Below are 26,847 nucleotides of genomic sequence, written 5' to 3'. Positions count from 1 at the left end.
ATACGTGATTTGTGCACTGTTCTTTTACAGTCATTGCCTCACAACCAGTGATGAAAAGATGAAGTATCAGAGACTTGATTTTTAAAATATTGTATCCATGGTACAGAGTGTGGTCAGCCATGCTTTGTATAAAATTTTGAATACAAATCATTACTATTTGAAGAAAGCTTGATTTCATAGTTCTGGAAAAACACATTTATTACCAGAATGAGTAGAACAAAAGATGTGAATAGTAGTCTTACAGTACTGTGGCTTAATGGACTAAAGTTCTGTTAGTTTTTTTTACTTCTTTCTGATACTCAATTTGTATTTTTGGATCATGGTTGCTTCAATTTACCTCCATCCATATTAATTTCTTAAATACTAATATAAGCAGAAGAAAATATCTGTTAAATAATGCTTGAGTTAGGGGCAGGTTTCTTATGATTGAATTGAAGCATTAAAAAAGCTCTTGTATGCAAATATTTATGAAGATATTGTGCCCTCAAGTTTTTAAACAGAGACCCCTTTGGGTAATGGGGAGCTTTGCCTTAGAATTATTGATGTAATATAGCTCACCCAGGTCCACTTAATCGATTTGGCCATGATGACTGAACTTTTTTTTTTTTCATGAATTTTCTTTATTGTTTTGAAAAATGTATGAAGAATGCATTTGGTGCTTTGCATATGTGGTACTTTCTATATATACTGCAAAATGCTGACATGGTAAAGATAAATTCTTTCTGTCATTAGAGGGCTATATCTTGAGGTGACTTTTCTTCTTTGGTTCTGTATTCACCTAATCCATTAGTATTGTTTGTTACAATGTAGGATATTTATAACAGGAAACATCTGTGGAGCAGTAATAAAGAATAGTTTTCATAAAGCAGTTTTACATTATCCTTCTACCAGTATCTGATAACAGTCACATTTATCTGGGTGTAGGAACGTTCTGACAGGTGTAAGGGATAACTGATTGATATAAACTCACTACTGCATGAAAATGAACCTTTTGATAAAGACATCTTAGTTAGAACTGATAAGTAAAGTACAGAGAACATAACTGTCTGCTATTATGTATCATTTTATTACCTTTATGTTGATCTTGATCTTTTAAATGGATAGTAAAGCATTGACAAAAGATGACTGAATATAGACATTTGTATAATGTTCCTTTAGCAGGAGCATAATCTTTAGATCAAGGACAACTTAACAGGCAAAGGGCTCATAATTCATTAAAATAGAGACACTATCTAGTTCATAATATGGCAAACTTTTAAACAATGCAGTATTCTAAAGATTCAAAATTAACGTTATTTCTGTTTCTTTAAAATGGAACTCTATTTAGACTTTGATGGATTAAGAAGCAGATGAAAGCGTTGGCTGAAAATTAAAAATAGTTAAGAATTTTTTTTCCTATTCCATCAGCTCCCACTGTTTTTATGGGCATATCCACGTTAACATCTTCTCTGATATTAAGTTTTGAGCAGATGAATGCCATGAAAATTATTACTTCATTTAATAAGGTAGAAATAAAAGTGTTTCTCTACTTATGTGTTTTCTGTGAACATGTTCTGACTCTTTAAGTATTTTTAATCCAGTATTCTGGTGTTTTAAAGAAGTAAATGAATGGAAATGTGTAATAATATGAAATTCTGTAGAATCTAGAGATTATTTTCTTGATTATGCAATAGTATCTTGCATCAGCAAGTTGTTGGAGTCATGGAATAAACATTAGAAACTTTACTACTTTGACATGCATTGATTTAATTTCATGTAGAAATAAGGTCAATAAAAATAGCTAAGAAAATTCTAATTAATATGAAAAAGTAGTAGATCAAAGCACAAAAAAAGTAGGTAGACACCCATAGTATTTTATCGTATGCTAGATGTTATTTCAAAAGGTTTTCAAAAGGTAAATGTGTGTAGTCAGACAACATTAGTCCTTATTTAGTAAAAAATATAGGAAACCCAGTCCTTTATGCTTTCAGTAGTCTTCTTGGTGTTCAATATTTCTGATTTACTGAATGGTATTTTAAACATTTTTTTTGTGTGTGTGTCTGAGACAGTACTGCCAAGGTAGAAAAGGTACTAATAGAATGTAAGAATTAGTGATAAGCTGTGATGCTTCTTAACAACTTTTGATAGTGATCTCAAGTTTATTTTTTCAGAAAGTAAACTTGAGAGGAAAAAATATATTTGCCATTATGAACTTTACATCCTTATCTTAAAATAGAAAAAGTTGGATGCTACATACACATGGGTGAGTGTGCATGTGACCATGGTGTTTCTTGGTAGCTCATCAGAACCTGCTAAGCTGCATTAGAGGTGGTAATCTGATTCTTTAATTTACTTTGGTTTTATTTTAAATAAAAATAAGGGGAGATTAGTTTTATGGAAACAATTGATTCACTCTTTCAACTGTAAAGTGAAACCAGCCTCTTGAATCACTGGTGGAACTTTGACATTTTACTTTTAATCAAAGAGATTTTATGTCCTAAATTTAAAGGAATCTATGCACATGATTAAGCAATTTCTTGAATGAAGGCCTTCATTTTTACCAGGAGGATTCTTCATATGAACAGTAGCCTGTGCTGTGTAATTAAAACACGTTATCAGATTTAGCTTAATTAATGTTAAAACAAAGCAAATGCTTGATGCCTCCTTCAAGGACATTAAGAAAAATGCTTTCCTGCTATTCTTGATCTGCATTTTGTGCCAACGTTGAAAATGAGTGAATTATGTAACTTGCCATAGTGACAGATTCTTTTGCCTGAAATGTTGTTCTACATCTAGCACTTGTCTGAAATCAGTTGTTCATATGCAGGAGAAGTCCGTGTACATCTTGTATGTAAATTATTATCTTTTAATCTGTTTATGAATACAGCAAGGTTAAGGTAACAGAGGTGTGAAAAAATTAACATTGCATGATCTTCAGTTTTGTGGTGTTAAAACTTTCAGAGCATGCTAATATTCATTGTGGATAATTTTCCATATATTTAAAGCAAGCGAAAAAAAAAAAGGGAGACATGGAGTTCCTTCTTCAAAAATATACCATCTCTGTCCAAGATGATACGTCAGTGTGTCAGTGAAATTTTGATATTTAAGAAATTACTCTGTGATCTCTTGTCTCTTCCAGAGGCCAGTGGTAAAGTTTAACTGGCATCAAATAGGAGTACTATATGAATGTTTGTATAGGTGGTTCAGCAGTCTTTGAAAACATGGCAGCATATGCATAATTCACATTTCTTCTCTGCAATCCAGATCCTTCTAACACATGTTTAGTATTTGTGTTTTGTTTTATTATTCATATTCTTAGCCCAGAATTACTGGAAACATAATGTTTTATTTTTCTTTTTAATTTTTTTTTTTTTTTTATTCAAAGGGAACTATATCAATAAATTCAGTTTTTCACATCATAGAAAGTGTAGGTGGTACATGCAGACTTGATAAGGAGGCTGAAGTCTAAGTAAACAGAGCAGCTGAATTTCTGTTGCACTTGAAATCATCATCCCTTTAGTTAAGGAATGAGATTTTTACCAGATAATGGGGATAAAGGACTTTGTCATACATAGCTGTTAATCTGGCATCCTCCACGAAAACCAACATTTTCTTCTAAAAATTAAAGTTTAAAACACAAAGCCGAAAAAAATTTAAATAAATCTAAATGAACCTTACTGGAGGCAGTATTTTTGAATTTTCAAAATGGAATTCAGCTTTTTGAAATGGTTTCTTGTAAAAAGACATACAAAATCCTGCTTTCAAACAGTACTGGTCCACACCTCTGTAACATGTCTTATCATTAGAGTGCTAGCATATTTAAAAAGTGAAGCCTACTGGGAAAAAAGAAAGAAAAAGGTAAATCCTAGGAAAGTGTAAATGAGAAGCAAACCAAAGCCACACCACACAGCTGACATTTGAGAATTGTTTAGTGGAATTGCATCCTGGCACAGGCTGATTGGAATAAATGAACCCTTCCTGACCATTGACTCTCAGTGTCTTAGAAACTGAATTCTGAAAGCACAACATGTATTAGCTTTGGTGCATTTTTTTTCTATTTTTTATATTTACAGGTCTTGGCAATATCTGAGAGACCTTGTTTTCATTTCTGGTCACCACCTCAGCAAACTAATCAATGAGGCATGAACTGCTATCTGCAGAGAAAGAAATGAAAAATAAACCAGAGATAATCCTTCAGTTAAAAGGTTATTCTGTGCGATAAAAGCTATTTTGTTAATTTATTTACTTACTGGTACAGTGAGATAAAGTGAGGGAACAATTAGGGAATTCTAGTTGAAAGGATTTAAAAGGGCAATGACGACTTAATATTTTAGGTTATTTGATTGACAATATAGTTACACAGATTTCTTAAACTAAAAAAGAAATAGTTTTCAGTGAGTAGAAATTCTGTTCAATAAGTATTTTCTGCTATTAATGTTTTCTCTATCAATCATGGCTTCATGCTCACAAATCCTTGTTTTAAACTATATTTTATTTTATATGGTAATGTAGTGAAACTAGGATAATAAATTGTTTATGTAAAGTAACTGCACTAACAATTACATCAATTTTTCATATTTTTCCTATTTCCTGTTTTTCATAATTTACTAAAATGCATAAAATCATTCCTGGTTTTGACCTATATGTAATCTGGCAGAGGGTATTTGTAGTTTGCAGACTATTATGTATGACTTAATTTAGTTTATTAAAACAAATTAAAAATTGGTTTTAGATAGTTTCTTCTGAATATAAATACTGAATATAAGAAAATTATTGGTAAAACCCATATGTAACATGTTGCAGTTTTATTTTTTTCCCATTGATTTTAATTTTTTTTTAGTTTATTGATTGATCTAATCTTCCCATGTGCAAGTCTGTATTGTGGGATGTAATTCAATTTAGTTTAAAACAATATTATAATAAAATTAATATTTTTCATATGAATCTCTACTGGTTCTCCTAAGGATGTCTGCCTTTCTTCAGGTCTTATCAGAAGGATTTGATCTGTACTTGGTAAAAAGTAAAAGAGTGAGCAGCCCCTTCACCTTTTGGAAGTGGACAAGGCTTTGTAGCATCATGTACATGCAGAATAATCCACCTTTAAGAGATAAAATTAGTAGTTGAAGATAGCTTACAACTTCTGTCATTTTACAGGAATGAAGAATATAATTGCCAGTAAAGTTTTTGTTTATCTTTTTAATCTTCATCTTTTCATCTGCATGAGGATTGCATTTTCCTTTTTCTACTTGCAGAGCTGTTTTTCACTCTACTGCTGTTCTCTCTCCCACTTCCGTTTTCACAAAGCCTATTTTTTTTCCAGATCTATGAAAATCACACTTTTTTTTACTAGCATGGGAAGAGAAAATACAAAGCACTATATGCAGCTCATTCTGTTCTTTCAAATCTCATTTAAACGTCAGAGATGTTAACCAAGGTCTTACAAATTAGACACACTTTTTTCAGAGATAGGTTGATTGAATCTTCTGTGAGCTCTCATGGGTGTGGTACAGTTCCCCCCAAAAATCACAGAGAGTCTTTCCTTTGACAATAGAGAAAAGGACTCATGACCATTGTTGCCAAATGCAGCACAATAATGATGCTGGAAGATTATCAAGTCCTCTTTCATGCCAAACCCAGGCACTGGAGATTCTAATACATTCCTATGCAACCATTGCTCCATACTACAACACAGAGGCTCTTTCATGGTCCTGAGCTTGTGTTTCCAAAGGAAGCATTTCGGTTTTTTTCCTCTCTTTGCTCACTGCCTCCATCTCGTGGAACTGGCTTACCTGCCACACAGCCCCTTAAGAGTTTTCCAAAGAATAAATTCTGAAGAGGTGGATCAAAGCTAGAGGCTAGCTAGGCGTAGAAAAGAATTATCACAAATCAGCATGACTAGTGTTTAAAATTGCTGAAGAAAAAAGCGCAAAACTATGCTTGGAGGAAGAGGGTTCTTAGAGATGAAGGCTGGGGAACAAGACAGGCAGCTGCCAACCTAGCAGTCATTGCCTGTGTTTCACCAAGCATTGCTCTTCACTCCTCCTCCTCCATAAAGCACCTTTGTTTCTTATTTAAAACCTGTGTTTTTTGTAGCAAAAGGACACATATTTATGTTGGCATCACCGTGTGCATGAAGGTGCTTTCCTAACACACTAGGCCAGAGCTGTTCTGAAGGGCTACTGTCCGACATGACCAGACAAACCGGACACTAGAAGGAAGATACTGCTGGGATGCGTGTATGCTGAAGATACTAACATTTAACATTCACATTGAAGGTATAAACTACCAAATTTGGGTCTCGATTTGTTAGGTTTTGCCCCTGCACACTGTGACTTTAGTAAAGGAAAACTCAAATGCACATGGAGAGTAGAGAGCAATTTAAGTCTAATTTGACTTAAATGTTTTCGCTGATGTGATTACTGCTGCTGCTGCTGCAAGCCAGCATAAGCTTTAACAGGTTCTTGAACAAGTTTAAGCAAATATAAGAAACTTATTGCCTGGAGTTTGCATTTTTCTTCTACATGGAGTAGTCACATACCAAACTTGATTGTAACAAAAAGAAAATTAAGTTCCTATGTGCAATTATTGTGAATGAGGTGGTGTATGATCAGAGCACATGTACTGGGTGTCTGCAGTCTAAGTGTAGTGATCACTGTAACAGGGTTACAGAAAAAGGAGAAATATGAGAATCATAGAGTCATTGAAGTTGGAAAAGTTCCTCAAGATCATAGAGTCCAACCATAAATGTAACACTGCCAAGTCCACCACTAAACCATATCCCTAAGCACCACATCAGTACATACCCTCCAGGGTATGTATACCTCAACCACTTTGCTGGGGAGTGTGTTCTGGGTTCTTGATAATAGTGAAGAGGTAGAGATGGAGACCCTCCGCTCTCTCGTTGCAACAGCTTAGTGGTCAGAGTGGGATGTGGGGGACCCACTGAGTAGCAGTAAGGTTGTCTCTCTGAGAAAAGGCAAATAAGTTGTTCATCAAGAAGACTGATACCAGAAATACACCACACTTACTTTAGGGTAGGACTCTCTATCCCTGTTGAAGCTATTCAAGTACATCTACAGGAGTGAAAGTTTTCTTGGACAAGAGAAAAAAAAAAAAAGCCTGAGTCTGTGTCATGATGATGAGAGCATTCATCTAAAAGACAAAAATGTTGAGTGCTAATCTATGCTTAAATACTATTTTGATGTAAACTAAGTGATATCTGTAGAGTATGTATTTCACATTCTGGATAAGCAGTCTGTATTTCAGACTCTGGTACACAACTTAAAAACTTGATTTTATTACTCTACAGCTGTGTTAAAGATGAGAGCTGTAGCTGCCTAATATTCATGTGACTATGGTTTGTGTATAACCACAGTAGCCTCTAACACATCCCCCAGATTAATTATGTCAACATAGGTGACTTAAAACAAGAAGGGGATGAATTGATTTTGCAGGGTGTCTCTCACTCTCCAGAGAAATATTATAAATTACTAACCTGGGCTGAATACTGACTTCTGGAAAATTTGGACTGGTTTAAATTACTATTCTTCTTTTTATTTTTTTTAATCAATGCCTGTAAATTAAAAATTTGTGATATTACTAGAATATGTTATAATGAAATGTTTATTATTTAAAGCTTGACTTCTCCATAACTACAAAATATATTTTACTCACGTTTAGCCTGGACACTCAAGTTTAGAAGTGCCCTATTCAGTTTCAAAAAAACCCCCAGTATAAATTTGAAACATCATCACAGTCTTTTCAGAACTGATGGGAAAGGGTGCCACATCTAATACATTTTTTTATCAAGCTACGATTGCAGGAATAACAAATATCTTAATTAGTGGAATTAATAATTTACGCCTTCATACAATAGTTGCCTATAGTGCTCTGTAAGAAAAAGAAAAGTTTCTTCTGTTATTCTACCTTTTAAAACTGTGGTTATCATGCTCTCCTTCTTTCAAGCATTTAGAACAAAGTCCTGATAATTTAATTACATGTCTCATTCAAATGCAGGACCATATGAACCTGTAATGGCTCAAATCATCTGTTTACTAATAATTCATCCAGTAGTGCATTTTTTTTAAGAGAGAAGGGAAGGGAGAACCTTATCTGCAATTTCACTTTGGTACAGTATTATAATTATAAAAGAATAACAATATAGTTGTACAGTCTGCCATTTAGTTCAGTGTTTTTGGGTGCATTTAAGCTATTGAATTAATCTCACTTTTAAACAATAGAATGTAATACTTTAATAGCTTGCCTTTGCACTGGCTTTGTGGGATGCTGAAATTAGTATTATAATGTGCTGTGTATAGTTTCTGTTCAATCTGATTGCTTTAGCAGCAGTCAGTTTGATAGTATCAGGTTCCAGCTTGCATTGCTGGGTCAACATGGACCCAGGCCGTTAAAGGAGAAAGGTTCAGGGAAAGTTCATTTCTATTGTTTTACCATGGTTACAAAACAGAAAAAAAAAACCAGGAGAAATCCTGCATTTGTAACATATTGCTTCCTTGGGCCCTGAAGGTAGTATGATCATTTTTTCCTTTTGAATTGAACACAGAAATATAAACCTCCTGATTATCTGTAATGTAAACAAAGGAATATTTTCTGATCACTTTTAAAGTAAAACACAGATGTTCCGCATTGACTGCTGATGTCATTAAACAAAATGTTTGTATTCATTTAATTTGATCTCCCAAACTGTTAGCATTTAAATTTGTTACTATGTCAGTAGAAAAATTAAAACTTCACACCGGCTGTTATAATACTGACTTTTGTTTACATAATTGTCACTTTAATTAACTCACAGTAAGCCTGTTGAAATAAGTATGTTTGCTTTTCTTTAAAATATAACCTGTCCATTGAAGCATTTTTTTTTTTTATTGTGGTCATAAAATAAAGAAACATGTTCATGAAAAAGTGTGATCTTAAATATCATCATATGTGTTTATCATTTATGGCAAACCACTTGTGAGGCACTGTTACAAAAGGGTTTAAATCTTAAGATAAACGTGTTCATTACATATGTAAGGAAAAAGAGAGAAAGGATAAAAGACTTTTCACAGCATTAGTATGTTTTACATGTGAACTGATGAAGTACATGTAATTCTACAGGAATGAGTACTTTATTCAAAGCAGCAAATCATGTAATGCTTGTAATGTAGAATAGAATGTGCTACCTCTACAAAAGTGAAGAAATTCTGTAAAGTAAAAGGTTGCACAAACATTCTCTTAAGGGAAAGATTTGCATGAAATTTGACTGAACTGGGAAGGTTGTGACACAGCATAATCTTCAACAATATGTTTTTATTTCTAAAGTCCTTTATGTATAATTCCCTTAAGACACTTTTTAGATAAGTGAAGCTATTTGTAGATCTGACTGTTGCAGAAGTCAGAGATAATGGCATTCAAGATAATGTTAGTTATAGCTTACAGGGGTGAGTGTATAGTTGTTATTTTCCAGAGTTGCTTGTCTCTATTATTATTAAATGTGTTTTCATTAAAAAAAGCAAATTTCACACATGCTAAGCTGGGCCATCATGTATGTGTATTTTAATTTAAGATCTTTGGGGAACACAGAGATAATATTGTTGACCTAGCTTGTGTCATTAATCTTTCAGGACAGTGGTGTAAGGCATGTGCTCTTAGGGTCTGTCTACCCAAAGAGGTTTACAAGAGAGGTCTGTGGTCATTTGAAAAAGAGTTATCTCACTATACCATTGCCCTTGACTAAATTGACATTTGAGTCTTAGAAAGGAAAAGACTTGGTTGTTTGGCATATTTGAGAATTAGAAAACTTCATAGGGTACAAATGAATATTAAGTAAACTCTATTACCCTTTGTTTACCCTTGACTACACTTCTAGGTTTGATGTCCATTAGGAAATGACATCTGTTTTTTCAATTGACTGTGGTGCTCGTTGACTTTCTTAAATGATTGCGTTAATGTTACTGTGCCCTGCTAATCACCTGCAGGGATTGCAGGCTGTGGATACACATACTGCACACATAGATGCAGGCATGCACAGGTATATTTGTGTTTGCATATGTAGACATTATAGTGATCAGCCTTATGGACTGTCGTTCTGTCACAACGAGGAGAGTGGAGTTACTCATCTCTTACTATGTAGTACGTGGGGAAAGTCACAGAAGTCTGACCTGTTGGCATACTATGCATTTCTCTACCTCCCATGAGTAGTTCCTAGACTCACAAGCCAGTGGGAGAGAAGGTGGCAATCAGTACTTTGTAAAGATGATGAAGTGTAGATTGATTCCTTCTTTGCTTTAAGGCATTTTGGGACCAGAACACTCATTGCTTTGGGAATATCAGCCTAGAGACTGCCATATGTGGAGGGTGTGCCACACTGTATGGACTGTATAAACACACACATGCACACACATACTTCTCACAGAGTTACTGTGTGAGAAATCACCAAAAATCTCCTATCCCAGGAGTCCAAGGAATCTCTTGTCGTCATTTTTTTCATAAGAAATTGAATAAATGGATAAATTGGAACAGATGACCGTTTTACTGTTCTGCTTGCCAAACTGCTTTTGTGTATCAGAGACTCTGTACTTGGAAGATGCTGCTTATAAACTGTAAAGCTTTTTTATCTCTTCTAAAAGACAGTATAATGAAAAAGCATCATTACAAGCGTATTATACTTTGCCACTTCATTCAGTTCTATTAAAACAGATAATATCTGATATCCAAGTCAAGAAAGTCTTGAGGACATCGCACAGACCTCCAGCCAAGCACGTAATCAAGCATGTTTCTCAACTGGATAATGTCTAATTTGATTTCTGTTCTGTAAAAGGGGAGAATCAGCACTTCTGCTGATTTTTTTGTTTGTTTGGTTGGTTGGTTTTTGTTTTGTTTTGCTTGTTTTTTCCTAAAACCTTTACCCATTGCCAGGGAAATCTGACCAGTTCTGCCAGAGGTATTGTTTCATAGCATAAAAAGCCTCTTGTTCAGGCAGTAGATGTTTCTTTGGTATCATGTTTAGTACAAACCTGAAAGCTGCAAAAGCTAATACAAAGTGTCAAGCAAACAGATCACATACTGGGGAAAACGTTAGCATTGGGAAAACCATCCCTTTTAGTTTGGCCCGTGACACTTTGATCAGTGTTCTCAACATCTAGCATTCAGAGATCATCAGCAGGAAGAAAATCTTTTGGATTAGGTGATTTGATGATTTTGGATGATCTTTCATTTGTAAGGCCTTAGCTTACTTGCCTGTAGCATAAAATTTTCAGAGCTTTTTTATGCATGTGAGCAAGACAGTGATAGAAAAGTAATTTTTTATTGGTAAGAAAATAGATCAGAAACTGAAGTAGTCATTTTTTTTAAGTGAAGGATTTCAGAAAAGTAGAAAATATGAAGAGTCAAAATGTAATTGTGACCCCTGCTTTAATTCTTGCCTACTTTGACTCTGGACATGGAATTATTAGTAATTATTAGGAATAATTGGTGCTTAGTTATCATCTTAATGCTCAGTCAGGATTTGAGTTTTTTGAGCAATGAGCTATATGGATATCAAAAGATGTGTACATATTATATGCAGAAGTGTTCCAGGCATGGAGCATGCCTTTTGAACATGATAGGGGTATATAACCAGACAGCTGTACTATACGCTATGAGAGCATGCTGAGGTGCATTTAAAGCATTGTGGGAGTTGAGCTCATATAAGGAATTCTCTTAAATGAAATGCTGTCATACATGTCCTATGCTGCTGAAGTTCATAAAAGGAAAGTGAGTTGTACAGAAGGTCTTTCAACCAGAATTCACACTGAGAATTCATTTAAACCCATAAAAATTACAAAACAAGTTTCGTCTTATATTTTGGGGCTTCTTTATTTTGGCTACAATCATGGAATAGTAGAATCAGCTGAGTTGTAAGGGAATCATCAGGATCATCGAGATCAACTCCTGTCCCAGTGTAAGGCACCCCAAGAATCCCACCATGTGCCCAAGATTACATATTACAATAAACTTCTCAGGAACTGACTTCTGTATAAGATCCATTGATATTTTCCTACGTAGCTTGATTGTATGATGCTTCACCTGAATTGCCAGAATTACACAGAAATACAAATATCAACAAAATATTACCAGAAGTATATAGATTTGTCAGCTCTGTTATCTAAAAACATACTCCTTATACTAGCTTATAGGTAGGGCTGATTAACATTTCAGTGTTTTCCTAGGATAACACAGTAGCAGAATCAGACTTATTTCTGGTAGGGTAAACTTTACATAAGATAGTTATGGGACAGCTTTGAGCAGACCACCAAAAAATACATCTGCAAGCCCTGACTAAAGGATTATGGGGCTAAATTTTACTATCAGCAGATCTGATCCTTTGTACCTTAATAGCAGTGACTCTTAGGTTGCTGAAATATAATAAATAGAAGTATTTTTTGGTTGAATCACATTAATATTTCCATTTGGACCTATAGTACTATCAATTTTTTTTAATTATTAAAATTTTATATTTTTTTTAGGACTTGGGAGTCTTGCACTGGTGTTCTGTATAATCTGAATCACTTATAGCACTGATTCCAAGGATTCCACTTTCTTCCAAGCAGAAAACTGCTTCTATTTGTGTGGTTGTAGGTTCTGCTCTGCAAAGAAAAGGGGAGGTTGAATTTGAGTGATTGTTTCTGTTCCTTGCGTCACACAAGGAAAATGAAATAGAAATCTATTTTACGATGTTCCATGGTGGAATACAAAGGTCAAGCAAGGCTGTGTCTAGACTTACAAGGCTGGAGCAATCTAACACACCTACTGTCTCAATTCACAAACAGGTGATTCTGAGGTCTGGGTACACAAATCAGAGATTTTTCCTGGAATATAGCTTCTTTCCCCCCCTCTCCAACTTCGTATTTTGCTGTGTTTTGGAAGTTAACTACAACCAGGCTACACACAAAGATTAAAAGGTACCTACAAGGGTAATTAGATCTCTTGTATCTTATGGTCCACATGGAATTTAAGTGATGAGCATCATGCAAGGAGTTGCACAAACCTATTGCAATACCAGGAGCTGGTTTCTGTCCCAAACAATTTGAAGTCTGAATGACAAACATGAAACTAATTATGCGTATACTCATTAACTTTTAGTTTAGTATTTGCTCATTGATAACAAATAGAAGTGCATTCAGTCAGGGGGTAGACTCTTTTCATGAGTGTTACTTAGACAGTACTACCTGGCACAAACATCTCATGGTGGCCCTAGGTAGTGGCTGGTCAAAGAAACCTCTCATTTTGATGCTCAGTACTCATCTAGTAGATTCATTCTTAAGTTTGTATTTATACATATACGCAGATACAGAACACCTTATTTAAAGGTTTGAATTCTTGATTTTGGTGAATACTGTGTTGTTGCCATCAATTATGCTATAGCATCTATGCTGTTACAGCTATACAGACTAATGGAGAGTCTTTTCAGTATTTCTTACCACTACTGTTACTTCCACATGTACAATAAAAGTCACTCTTAAGCTTTTATTTAGGTGGTTCCAGCAATTCTTTGGAAGTGTACGGTTAATGAGTGTGGGTTTTCAGAATTAAAAATAAGGTGAATAAAGGGCAGTGAACATTAACCACAGTTGCTGGCAGAAACTTGAATAAAATTTTTCATTTTCAGTATAAATAGTTTTTTAAAGGGCAAAAGGTTTAAGATATAGGCAGCTTCATTAAAAAGGTGACAGTTCACTTGTTTCAGCATTTCATGCGAAGAATTGTGGCCAATTAAGTGATGAATGCATTCAGATATTACAGTGGATACACTTATATGATAGAACTCCATTATCAACCATTATGAATAAGAATAGCATATTAATTAACAAACTGCCAGGAGAGCCAGAGTATTTTCATAAAATACCCATCTTGAATAGTACATTTTTTTTTCTTGAGCTTAAATCACCACTAAAAAGTTTATGTATTTTTAATTTAGTACAGGTGGTAATGAACACCAGCTCTGTGACCCCTTGAGAAGTGGTGGGTTTGTTTATTATGTAGGGTTTTTTTCTTGTTTTCCTGTTATTTTTTTTTCTTTTTTTTCTTTGTGCATCCCAAAATGACAGCTGCTACCCAGCATGTCCTACTGCAAAACAAATAGCCAAAAATTTCTTAAATGAAGATATTAATTTCTGTATGCATGGTTATATGTGTGTTCAAAGGAGGAATGTGCTCTTATATGGCTTAACTCTCCTTTGAGTCTAATTGGTTATTTGTACATGCAATTATCTGATTTATGTTCACAAATTTGTAATTACATGTGCAAGTTATATGCAGAGATGAATGCAGATGGTTAGTAAACAAGCCTTGAAGCAGGACTGTTCATTCCAACTAAAGTTCATACATTTAAATCATTGTTTCAGGCCATCTGCAGACTCTTAAAAGACATAACCACATCAGTTACACTTGCTTCACATTAGCAATCATCTCAGCAACTTGAAGTAAAAACTTTTTTTAAAAAATGAAAGCTTAAAATTCTTGTAGGTTGTGTCATTTATGGATTAAACCTGCCTTTCTGGCCTATTGGCTCCATTCTTGACATTTTTATAACATAAATAGTAGATGTTGTTTTGATTGGATGTTTTTAGAATTAAAAGCCTAAGAAAAGATGAAAACAGTTGAGGAAAAAATAGGCTTTGCATCTGTTATAGTTTGGGGTTTCATGTGGATGAATAGCACTGTTGGAATAATTTTCTTGCGTATTTAAATTACGGGTGCGGTTTATGCAGTAAAGTTGAGTGAGTTGGGAAAGGCATCTGTTATAACTTGACAGAAAGAGCACTTGTGGGAAGCATGCACTTTAGATCACTGCATTTGTACAGTGCTGGGGCTTTCTGGTTCTTTGAGGTGGTTTTTTTTGGTTTTTTTTTTTTTTTTTTTTTTGGTAGTTGCAAGAATTGTTCTGAAAGACAGTAATGGAAATAGAGGAATTAGATATAATTTTGCAAGATTTTCCTGTTGCTGTTGCCAGTATTTCCAAATAACTTTCTTCAGGATCTCAAGTGCTGTGATTTCTGTACTCCCACTGGATATTCTGAGTACTGCTTCTATAGCAGTGTTTATAGCTTGTACAGATATTTCAGTATGGTTTGAATTTATAGACAAGTTTTGTTTAATAACTGCATTTTGTTGTTCCTTCAGACTTATTTTCTTCTCTAGCTTCGATGTCTGTCATCATCAGAGGCTTGTGTTTCACAGGTATTACATAATCTCAAGAGCCAGCTTACTTAAGCGTTCTAAGAACTTCCAGGCAGATATAGTGTTTCAGCTAATTAGATGAAGCAGTGAACTTTTTGGCTTAATTTACTTCTGACATCATAATTCTGCCACCCAATATAATTAGATTAATTTCTTACTGTTTTTTTACTTTCCAGTAGATGACTTAGAGATCTCAATTTCATTAAGAGACCAGCCACATTTCAGTATATTTTAAGCTTATGTACAATCACAGCTGTATTCAGATCTGGTACTGTAATTTACTCCAGTAATGCTTGGATTTCTTGCTGGTTTTATTTCTTTTCTTGCCCTTTGGGTCATTCATATATGCAGGTAGTATGGTCAGCCAACCAGAATCTTTTTCTAAGATTCTTTCATTGTGTTTGTAGTGGGACTTTGAGCATCAAGTAAAAGCTGACTGGTGTTGTTTTAATATATATTTTATATATTCTATATATTCTTGCACTCTTGTGCCTTCAGTCTTGCACTCATGTCAAGAATATTCCTGATACTGTTGGAAAATAGAGTGATTTGGGCTGAGGGAGATGAAAGTGGCATCATCTTTACGTGACTGGTCTGTTAAGAAAAAAAAAAAAGGTCTTTTCTAATCCCTCCAAAAACTTAGTAGGCCAGTGGTCATGTATTACTGTGGTAAATGGATTTGGAATGGGATAAGGAGACCAATATATTGTCTTACATTTAGCTTAATTATTTGTACCACTAAGAATTGGTGCTGGATTTCTGAGCAAATACCGATTTTTGTCCATTTTGCTTTAAAAATAGCATTAAAGTGTTCTGTTACAGAAGTGTACCAATGCTATCAGTATGCTTTCTCCACTGCTCAGTCCTATAACCCAATCTAATTCTTTTGAAGATCATTCCTATAGTCGTGAAGATTTTTAAACAGATCTTTATATTTATTTTTGTCAGCGTTGTTTGCTGTGTCAGTAACTCCTTCTAATATATCACGAGTTCAGCACTAATTATGGCGTGAGAACATTTTCTGTTTAACTGTGAGAAGAAAATAAATTTCAGGTAATTGCACTGAGAGTTTCATTGTTTTATATGACTGTTGCGAGTAGAAAGGACATGGTGTGATTTCCAGTGTTTGTTTTCCTAACTGTCAAGATAGATATATGCCCAGTCTTAGGACTGCATTCTTTTGCTTTGTTCTTGAGTGGCATTAGAAGGGGAAAACTGAAAATAGTGAAGTCTAAGGTTTAGATCGATGTACGGTGTCATTTTTTTTTTGCCTTTAAAATGCTAGTTCAGTGCATTAGAAATATTTATGAAGGTTACCTTGGCAAGCAAGTGTTTTCCAACAGAGGAATTAAATTACACAAAAGGTTTAGTCAGTCTTCCTAGACCTTATTTTTCAGAATTGACACGCCCTTGGCTCACGTCTTATTAGTGTGAAGGCTGCACATATGAGAGCAGCATGGAAGCTATCCTAAAATCCAGAAGTACCATATATACCATGTGGGAAGAGTCCGTTGCCTTTGATTACAAAGTGTCCCAGGGCATCCCTATCTTGCATTAAGTCAGCAAATAACCTTTGGCCATGGCACCCTTAGCCCTTTTGCAGTGCCCATCATGTGGTGAGTACATAATTGTTGCTTCCAGTGGCTGTTCACCTAAATTTCATTCAGCCACCTTCTCTGGGCTCAAAAATTCTCTGTCAGGCTTTGAAACACAGAGGGAAGGTAGAACAACTGAGAAATAAAGCCTAGATTTCCAGTATGTACCTAAATGAGATGCATAAATGCTGATGTAGCTAAAATTGATAATGATATTCAAAGCTGTTCTAAGCAGTTCTAAGAACATAAAAAATATATTGAATAAATACACCAAATGCTTGTTACAGATTTGCTGCCTATCACCTCCGGAGCGTAACTCTCTCAGTATTACTGATTATAAACCTGCCTGGCCAATGGCAGCTCCACTGCATCATGTTTGCTCAGTTTCAAATAAGGACAATATTTCTTTGCACTAAACTTGCTTGCAGACAAGGTTAAAAATAAAACTGTAAATGTAGAAAACTGACCCTGAAAATAATTAGTTTTGGCTAGAAAGACAGTTTGCCTTCTTACAGCTGGTCACAGTTGCTGTTTTTTTCAGGAATACTTCATGTATTGAATGAAAATAATTTTAAAGAGTGAAACTTTGTTCGTCTACCATTAATTTGGCCTAATTACTACTCAAAATGAGGACATGAGAAAGAAAAATCACATATTAGCTCAGCTGTGTTGCACACCTTTTGTTTTGTAGTATGTGTTTTGCCATGCAGTCATCCATAAATTGCTGGTAAGATATTCTGAGAGGTATGTAGTACTCATTAAGAGTTTCAGCTTTTTTTGAACCAGTACCTTCCTTGGTTCTCAGAACTCTAACAGAAATTAGTGGGAGATCCACGTGTCTCAGGCTTTCAAGGATGAGACCCTTAAGTTGTAAACCATGGCTGTCTTCTGACAGGTGAATGAAGTCTGCTTGCTTTTAAAGCCTGTTGCCTCTTTTCATGTGATTGTGCATGACCCGTTCTGTCTGCTTTTAATTGTGTTGTGCTATCAATGTGATCTCCAGGATCAAGCTCATACTTCGATAATACAGTTGGAGGTGTATAAAACTGGAGGAGTATAATCAAAACACAACATTTTAGCTGATGATAACCACCAATTCTTCCATTTTTTTATTCTTTAATTCATTTTTTATTCTTTAATTCTTTAATAGCTGTTGTCTATATTCTGTAACGAAGAATGGACATAGAATTTATGTGTTGATTGAAAGACTAGTAAATAAATACTTCAGAGAACTTGCTGTCATTTGGGACAATATATTCAACTGTTTCTCTTATTTTATTTTATTATCCTTATTATTATTATCTTATTGTCCTTTTGTGCCAGTCCCAATGGAGAAGTCATATACACTGCTTTCTTTGAAGGAAAAAAAGTATAGAGCCTTAGTGTTTCTGAAATATTTATGAAAGTTGAAGGGATGAAATACAAACAAAAATTGGTGGATTTATTTTCAGTGGTTCTGCAAAGTATACTGGATATCTAATTAGCTGATTCTAATGAAGAAATACATTCCTCTCTCTTTCTGAGAGTTTCAAGATTCACCAGTATGCACTTTTAGTTCCTCTGTCAGATAATGATAATATTGAAATTATAAATCATAATACTTGTCTATGAACATAAAGCTCAGTTGTCTGTGGGAATGTCTTCTGAGCCCTGAAAAAGTCTGCAGATTTCGATACAAAGCTTACACAAACCTATATAAGGCATCCAAGTTTTGAGGGGCCAAAATGAATTTTTATGTTTCACTTAAAAATTTGTCTATTTGTCCAATTTCTGATCTATCTAATTTAATCTTTAGCAAACGAAACAGTTGGAAGGAAGACCAACTATGACTTATGGATGTAGGTGTGTTTTTCCAGGGTCTTCTTGGGGAGTCACAAAACACCCTGCCTTTTCTATACTATGACTGTAGGCATTCACAAGGCTTTTATTGGTTTTTTGGAATTTGGCATTTCAGCCTGTTTATCTGAGCTCTAGAAAATCCAAACTGTAGTCATCTTCAGAATGTGCCAGCTTTGAATTTTTTACCTATTGAGATAATTAGCATCACCTGCAGAAGTCCAGTGTGCATTCAGAAGACCTGATTGGTATTCTTCCAATGATTTTCTTCAGATAAATGACAAAATCTTACAGTATCTTTTATATCTTTATAAAAGCTTAAAGATAGAATCTAAATTTGAGTAAAAGGAGTATTATCAAGAGTTTTTAGATGATGATTTTTATAGCTTGGTGACATCAACTAGAATAGCTTACATTGCTCTGGCATTTAAGTGTTTTTGCATAACAAATCAGCTCATACCTATTTATATTTTATTTTTGTACTGAAGATGAATTTATTGATTTTGGTACAAAATAGGAGTGTGAATGCTTCAAAGTGGGCATCTTATCTTGTAATGAAAGTGAACTTTTCTTAATATAAAAATAAGTAGGTCTTTACACAAGTTTAGGAAAAATATCAGCAAAATGATTCATTAAGCTATTTTTATCATTCTGTTTATGATAGTTAAACTCATTTGCTATGCATTTAATGGTTTTAAATCATAGAGCTGTAAAATGATAATGAACTACTAAACTACTTTTCAAATAGAAGCAAAGTTACTGGCTTTTAAAAATGTTTTTTATGAACCATGTTTTCAACAATTTTTTTAATGCTTTGAAGAAAATTCTCGCTATTTTTATAGTTTGAAAATAGATCTTATGAAATTGAAGTATTTCAAGCTAGGAACTTGGTTAATGGAACAAGTACATAATATAGATTATAAATTAAGACAGTTGTTGTTACTTAATCAGTTATTAGGGACAATCAGTATGTTTTTATTTTAACCATCTAGAGATTTACTCATTATAATTATGTATGTCTGCTGTGATTCTCAGGTCTTCCAGACCTTAAGAAATAATATTTACATGTGGTTTTCTGCCTTGTCATAAGAGTAAACATTTCTTAAATAGATAAAGGCCTTTTTATAGTAAACTGGAGTTAGTGTTCTGTCACTTAAAAATTATCTCAGAACAAAAGAGGTTTACTTTTCAGACTGTGAATTTAAATATTGTTAGTGGGATTGGAATTTTAAATTTTGGACTTCTTGAAAGTACTTATATAGTAAAGTTTTGAGATGAATTGTGGGGCAGAGTTGGGTTATGGGACTCATCTATATCTTTGTGACAGCCCTTTTATGTAGAGTAGCATAGTCAACTTGATTGTAGAAGGTAGCCAATGGAAGAGTTTTGCTTTGGATAGTTGAATATCACTCACCTATAGTTTCCTACTGAGCTTCAGTCACAGATTTGGTCTATAGGTGTCTTCTCTTAGCCTTTGAAGAGGGGTGGTTTTATTCCTTAAAGTCAAAGACAAAAGCATTCAGACTTTACCACTGCTGTATTTCTAGGAAGCATCAAAGAGAGTCTTTGCAAGAATGAACCTGTTGGAATTTTTTAAGACTTGGCAATAATTGTTAGGCTGTGTGTTATGCCATGGCACCTTGCTTGTGATTTTTTTTTTTTTTTAATTGCTGTTGTCAAACCCTTCCATACCCATACCACAGCATTAATTTGAGAAAAGTACATCACAAAAGGTTTTTTAATTAAGCCACTAAAGTGTTCCTACATAGTGGCATTTTTTTGGTGTGAGAATATATTAGAAACACTCCATTTAAATCAGATCATTTTTGTCTATAATGTTTTTATCGGTTTTATGTGTATTCATGGTATGTTTATTTTTATTGTAAATCACAAAGGACATTTCAAAGAAAAAAGGCAAATTATTTGGTTCTGTGATGTAGAATAAGACAATAGTCTTTTTCTACAACAGTTTTTCTTGTAGTTGTGTACATAAGATGGTTTAGTTTTTATTAAAAAAATTTAAAACCCCAAACCAATCAAAGAAATTATCAAGCTTATAATTTTTATAATGACATCAGCTCAGGACATTAAGTTGGAAATTAATGATCAGTTAAGGTTAATGACTCAATGCCTTGAGTCATTAAACTCCAAGAAAATGCTCTGTACTTCAATTGTTTTTTGTTTTATTAAAGGTAGGTTATAGAAGTTGCAAAAAAAAAAAAGGGGTAATTTTCCAAACACAAGGGGAATGAACCTGAATAGGTGTTTTATTATCTGCCTCTGTCTGCCATCCCAGCATAACTAAAAATGCCATTAGTCTTGGTAAGAGGTTTGCTAGTATGAGGACCTAAGGACCAAAACCTACCACGGTCCCCTTTCTGCTCTTTTTTGTTTTGAAACAAATGAAGAACCTCAAGTGTCTGGCAAAACAGAGGTTAGCACTGCAGTGTTAGAACTGGATATCACCTTCTCCCTGAAGTTATTCCTCAATGTCCCCTAAATAAGCAGTTGCAGGATATTGCAATGGTACCATGCTATGATCTGCACATAAGGTTAGAAGTCTCTGGATATGCATTGTATGTAGCAGGTACATATTTGCATGTAAGTGGGTAATAAGTATTTTCGTTGTAATCTGTATCTAATTTGTATGCTACTTACACAGTCAAGGAGATGGAAAGTTGTGTATGTGAGCATTTAACAGACAAGGAGCGCTTAAACCTGGGGGCCTTTGTTTTGCTATACTGGACAGATCTAAGCTGCTATGATGGCATTTGTTCAACAATATCTTGCAAATAATTCTGAGTCCTTTCTGACATAAAGTAGTATATTTAAAGTAGGGTGTCTTAGTGAGATTTTCACTTTAAATAGAATAAGGGTTAAATGATAACTTGACTTATCTTTTAAATGACAAAAAATAAAGAAATTGCAAGACCTTTTCACACATTAGATATGTATTGTCATTTATCATCTAGATATCAGGCTAGCAGTGCGAAGTAATAAAACATATCATCGAAAAATGTGCTATAGGTCTGAGTCACTCTTTCATTCCACCTCCTAGCTAACTGTAGTATTAAATCAAACAAGCAGAACATTTCCTTAGGCAGCCATTGCCTTTTAATTTCCTGAAGAACCTTAAAATATCATTCATTACAAGTACTACACATATTTGGTTTTTAAAAGTCTCATAAATCAATAGCAGGCTGACTGTAATAATTATTACAAGTTAGTGCATAATTTTTGTGCTGAAGGCTGCATGCAGAACTTTAGCATATGCAAACGAGGCAATTCAAACTGTGTATAGATATTAATATGAAGGAGCAGGTAACGAGGTGCAGGCTATGAATTATGCATCAAGAACGGCTGATCTTCAATGAGGAAAATGAATTCAGCATGTAATCTAATTAGTGATGGAAGTCTATTACATCTAACTGCAAAAGCAACCGTCCTTGAAACAAATTTATTTACAGTCCATGTTACCACTTGAAACAACTTTGAAATGATGTGTAAGACAACAGCTTAATTGTAAAAATTTTTTTCTTTGTTTGTTTCAGTTCTAGACCTGGAAGGCCTCCTAAGAGGACTCAAAGTGTCACGTCCCCAGAGAATTCTCATATCATGCCACATTCTGTCCCAGGCCTAATGTCTCCTGGAATCATCCCGCCAACAGGTAGGAGCTCTAGAAACACCTTCACATGGGCAATATTTTGAATTTATGGCTTATAGCCTCTTGTTAATAAATTAACAGTCTAGGAAGCCAGCACCCAAATACTGCAATGGAGTTCCCATAATGTAACATTATTGCTACATAAATGTATTGTATGTAATGGAAATTGTGGCAGCTCAGTACTTGAAAATACAAATAACTGAGCAAATAATAATCCTTTGTAATGTTTTCCCTCTGTTCTTTTTCTTTATAAACAAAAGACCTTTCAAAGCATGAATTACTTATCATTAGGCAATAATCTCTCTATTCACATTTAATAGATCTGATATCTTCTGGTTTTATGCTGCTTTGCTTGATTAGATAATGTCACCATTAATATAGTTGCCTGAAGAAACCAAGTTAGTTAAAATAACTCCATGCTGCACACACGTCTTTCTTAATTTTTCATCCCGAAATTCTATTTTTGATATGTCTCCTGAGGCCCTATACTAATGTAAACTTCTGTAGCAATCTGTTTCTCAAACTACTATTTTCTTTTGAAAGTTACTGTAGCATCTCCTGGCAGTAACTTGCTCTTAGACAGAATTAAATTAAGAAAGGCTGTGTTGAAAGATGAACAGAGCCACCTGAAGATGGGGCACCCAACAGTCAAACGGTTGACAGTGGTGCCACCTTCTCTCTCTTCATGTTACAGATGAGTCAAATTCTACACTTACTTCAGCGAAGTTCACCTGATTTTACACTTTTTCCCTACTTGTTTGCACAGCTCAAGCTTAAGCACTGATTTTCTCCAAGGCAAAGGGGAGATCATAAACAAGGCAGATCCAAGTAGAAAGGAAGATTGCTGGGGCTTAGAGCCTGGGTTGATGGGTGTGTGTTTTGAGTGTGTGCCCATGATCACATGCTCTTTAAGTATGAGTATGATCCTTAGCATGGGTTTGGTCATAGTTTACTAACATTTTTGAAAAAAATGCACAGTTCAGGAAATAGCACATGCCAGAAACTGTTGGCAGTTTGGGTGCAGGTGTCTTGTCTGGAGGAGGGAGGAAAGCGAAGAGAGTTTAGCTCTGTGGACAAAAGTTGAGCCATCTCTCTTTGCCTAAGGGTTTCAGAGCTACTTTCCATAGAGAGATAGACACATAGTCAGGAAGTTTTAATTAGGAATTTACAGTTTCTCAAAAGGCTAAAGATAAAGAGGAGTAACAAAGTGAAAATAAATCAGAAAACCAAGGTTGGTAGAGTGGTTGGAGAGTGTCAGGTACAAAGAACTCATAGTGGCAGACTGGGGAAGTGTGACCAGCAAAAAAGAATTGGAATTAAAATTTTTTATACAATAGCAGTTACAGAATAGAATCTAGTAAAGGTGATAGAATTGATGCAGAGTGAATGCAGCATGAGAAGAATAGAAAGGGTCTATATGGGGAAAAAATGGAAATTTTTGTAGGGCAGAAGCATTTGTGTTTATGAGGGAGAGATCAAAAATTGCAAAAGGACATGGAAATTATTTGGGGGAAGTAAGGCAGGAAAATATCAAAGAAAAAAATGCATGTGAAAAATAGAAAGGAGGTGACATGAAAGAAGTCAGAGACAGAGACAAATAAGCAAGCCAAAAAGAGACAGGAAAAAAAAAACCTTGTCAACAGTATCATTTGGGGTTTTATGTTACATTAATATATAAGAGCAGATTGCGTCTTGATATAATATCTTCTGGGCTTTTTTAGCATTTTTTTGTTCTAAGAAAGCAGCTTAAAACCACAACTCCTGCCTAAAGTATCCAATTCCTCTCTAGTCCTTTAAAGCTGGTCATAACAAGTTAATTATAAAAATATACAGTACTAAAAACACAGATCCAGTTTCTAAGAATATCAGCCCACAAAACCAGATGTAAACCTTTTAAAAAATTATGGTTAAAAAACAAAAAGAAGAAAATAACTCAAAATTAAAGTAAATAGGCATTCATCGAATCCTTTTAGGATGGTAATACTTTGTGAGTCTCTAGCAAAGAGGAAAAGTTTAAATTAAATCACTGTTAAGTTTGGGCTGGTTTCACATTACATGGCTTACCACAACAGAAGGGGTGAGCATGATTTTTTCCTGTTGTGGTGGCACTGGCTCTCAAACAGCACAAAAAATGCAAACACTGATACTGTTAGCAGGAAGCTCTGGGGTGTAGTGTTCCATGGAGTGTGGTACATCATGACAGCAGCACAACGTGACAGTCATTCCAGCATTTTATGGGCAGACGAGTATAAAGATAGGCTCATAATCTGATCTTGTGAGTTCAAATTAATGAATATTTGTGCATCTACATACAAAGAGAGGATGTCTATAACTGCAGTAAATGGCAATAGGTGCAGTTTTTACGTGCTAGTTAACTAGAGAATTCTTTCTGCTTGTGAATGATTTCCTCCGTATTTTCACTGTATACATATAGAACCACAGAATAGTTGATGCTGTCAGGAACTGCTGGAGATTATCTAGTCCATGCTCCTCTGGTCAGAGTAAGATGTCACAGAGCACATTGTTCAGGGTTGTGTCCAGCTGAGGTTGAGTATCTTCAAGGATGGAGACTCCACATCTCTTTGCAATCACTTCCAGTGTTTGACAGCTCTCAAATTATAATCTGTTTTCTTACTTTTTAATGGAATTTCTTGTATTTCAAACTGTGTCCATTGTGCAGCACTGAGAAGAGTCTGGTTCCATCTTCTTTACTCCCTCTAAACCCATCAGGTGTTCACATGCACTGATGAGGTCCCCCCAAGACTTTCCAGGTTGAACCGTCCATGTTTTCTCAGACTCTCTTCATATCTCCAGTGCTCCATTGCCTTAGTCATTTTTGTGGCTTTAAGGTGACTCCTTCTTTGAGAAGTTTATGAAGTTTATGATTTCCTATTAGGGAGGATCTAGCTCTAAGCAGAAAAAAATCAAAGTACTAAGACTGTTAAGTGCTTTTCCCCCTCTTTCTCTCTCTCTCTCACTTTTTTTTTTTTTTTTTTTTTTTTTTTTTTTTTTTTTTTACAAATTCTTCTTTTTAAGCTTTCTGATTGACTTAATAATCTGAGTATAATAACTAAGTTTTCTTCCTGCCTACAGAAGAGTGTAAGTGATTACACAAACAATTATGTGCTATTTCATGCTCTTTAAGTAACAGAGATATGCAATTATTAGGCCTATCTAGGATACACAATGCTGTGATTTAACGTGTGTTTTTCACTTGAAAATTTCCCTTTTTCTTAAACCAGCTGCGTAGAACAAAAATAGACATTTAGAGGTAGAAATCCTAGTTTCTGAAGGGTCTGGTTCTGCATCCATTGTAATTACATGTTTATTCATGTAAATAATATTGATACAAAAAAGTGTGCTGAGACTTCTCATGAAATGCCATGATTTTGTATTTCTGTAGGATGCCAAGTTGAAGATCCCTTGAAAATGTATTTTTTAACTGATCCAATCTGAAAACCCATGCAGAGAATGTTTCTTCATCATTTAGAATGTATTTGTTATTGAGAAGTATTTAGGAACTAAGCTGAGATTTAAGAACTATATCCAGAAGGCAAAATAGGGAAATAAAAGGCAATCAAGGAAAAGGAATAATATTTTTTTTCTTTTTCTTTTTTTTTTTTTTTCTTTTTTTTTTTTTTTATGGAGCATAAATTGAATAAGTGAAGATCACTTCTTGGGTGATATTTTTATCTCAAGATTCATAACTATTAGCCATAGTTGCTGATCTAGCCACTGTCTTTCATTAGGATCAGCTTAGAGAATGTTTGCAATTTAAGAAAAGACTCGTCAGCTGACAAAAGACAGTCTTACGTTTATTGAAATAAATGTAGGACCTCTGAAGGTGTTACAAAATGAGATATGTTTAGTAACAGGAAATTAAGAACTTCTTGAATTGTTCAGAGAATTAAAATCTCTGCTTATGTTACAAATAAGGTAGTAAGAAAAAAGAAGTTTTGTGTAGGGTCAGAGAGGTGTACTGACTCTTCAGGCTTATCTGGATAACTCCTTGAAGCCCTTCCAAAACTTAGATGTCTCATCATAATTATCTTTGATCCGCATATCTCTCTGCACTGCCTATCTTTTCTTGGCTAATATGATTAGAAGGCTTCGAAAGTTTTCTAAAGTTGAAATGAAAGATAATGGTAATTAATTAGAAAAATGGTGCTGTAATTCCTGAGTAGAGTGCATGCTATAGGTTGTGCTCTGTATTTTTATGTCTCTAGTTGCTATTTAGTATATAAAAGGATATTTCCAATATTTTTCATACAACCTTAGAAAAGCAATTATCTTACTTTTCTAAATTTTTTTTTTTTTTTTTGGTAATTCTTAAGCATTTTAGGTTTCAAAACTGTTTTATAAAGCTCCTGACGTGGTTCTTCTGCAGCTTGGCCTACTATAAATTCAAAGCACTTTACATATTTAATTTATTACATTAATTTAACATTAAATTAATATCAGTAATTATTATGGCTGCTATTATTATTTTACACAGTTTTGCTTTACAATAGGTTCTTCTGTCCACCTGTTCTATTTCTGATACCAGACTCATGT

At 34.5% G+C, this 26,847-nt stretch overlaps 1 protein-coding gene across 5 annotated transcripts in view; it reads left to right on the top strand.

Annotated features, from left to right (window-relative positions):
• The window catches only part of DACH1 (dachshund family transcription factor 1), a 352,846-nt gene that overhangs the window by 128,966 nt on the left and 197,033 nt on the right, over nucleotides 1-26,847 (top strand). For all 5 annotated transcript variants that reach the window (XM_071740653.1, XM_071740635.1, XM_071740663.1 and 2 more), the window contains exon 2: nucleotides 22,181-22,296. In XM_071740653.1, the coding sequence (XP_071596754.1) occupies nucleotides 22,181-22,296 (116 nt within the window). The remainder of the gene's footprint in view (nucleotides 1-22,180; nucleotides 22,297-26,847) is intronic.

The sequence above is a fragment of the Heliangelus exortis genome, chromosome 1 (assembly GCF_036169615.1).
Source record: "Heliangelus exortis chromosome 1, bHelExo1.hap1, whole genome shotgun sequence".
NCBI classification, from domain to species: domain Eukaryota; kingdom Metazoa; phylum Chordata; class Aves; order Apodiformes; family Trochilidae; genus Heliangelus; species Heliangelus exortis.
This window is presented reverse-complemented; position numbering and strand designations above follow the sequence as displayed.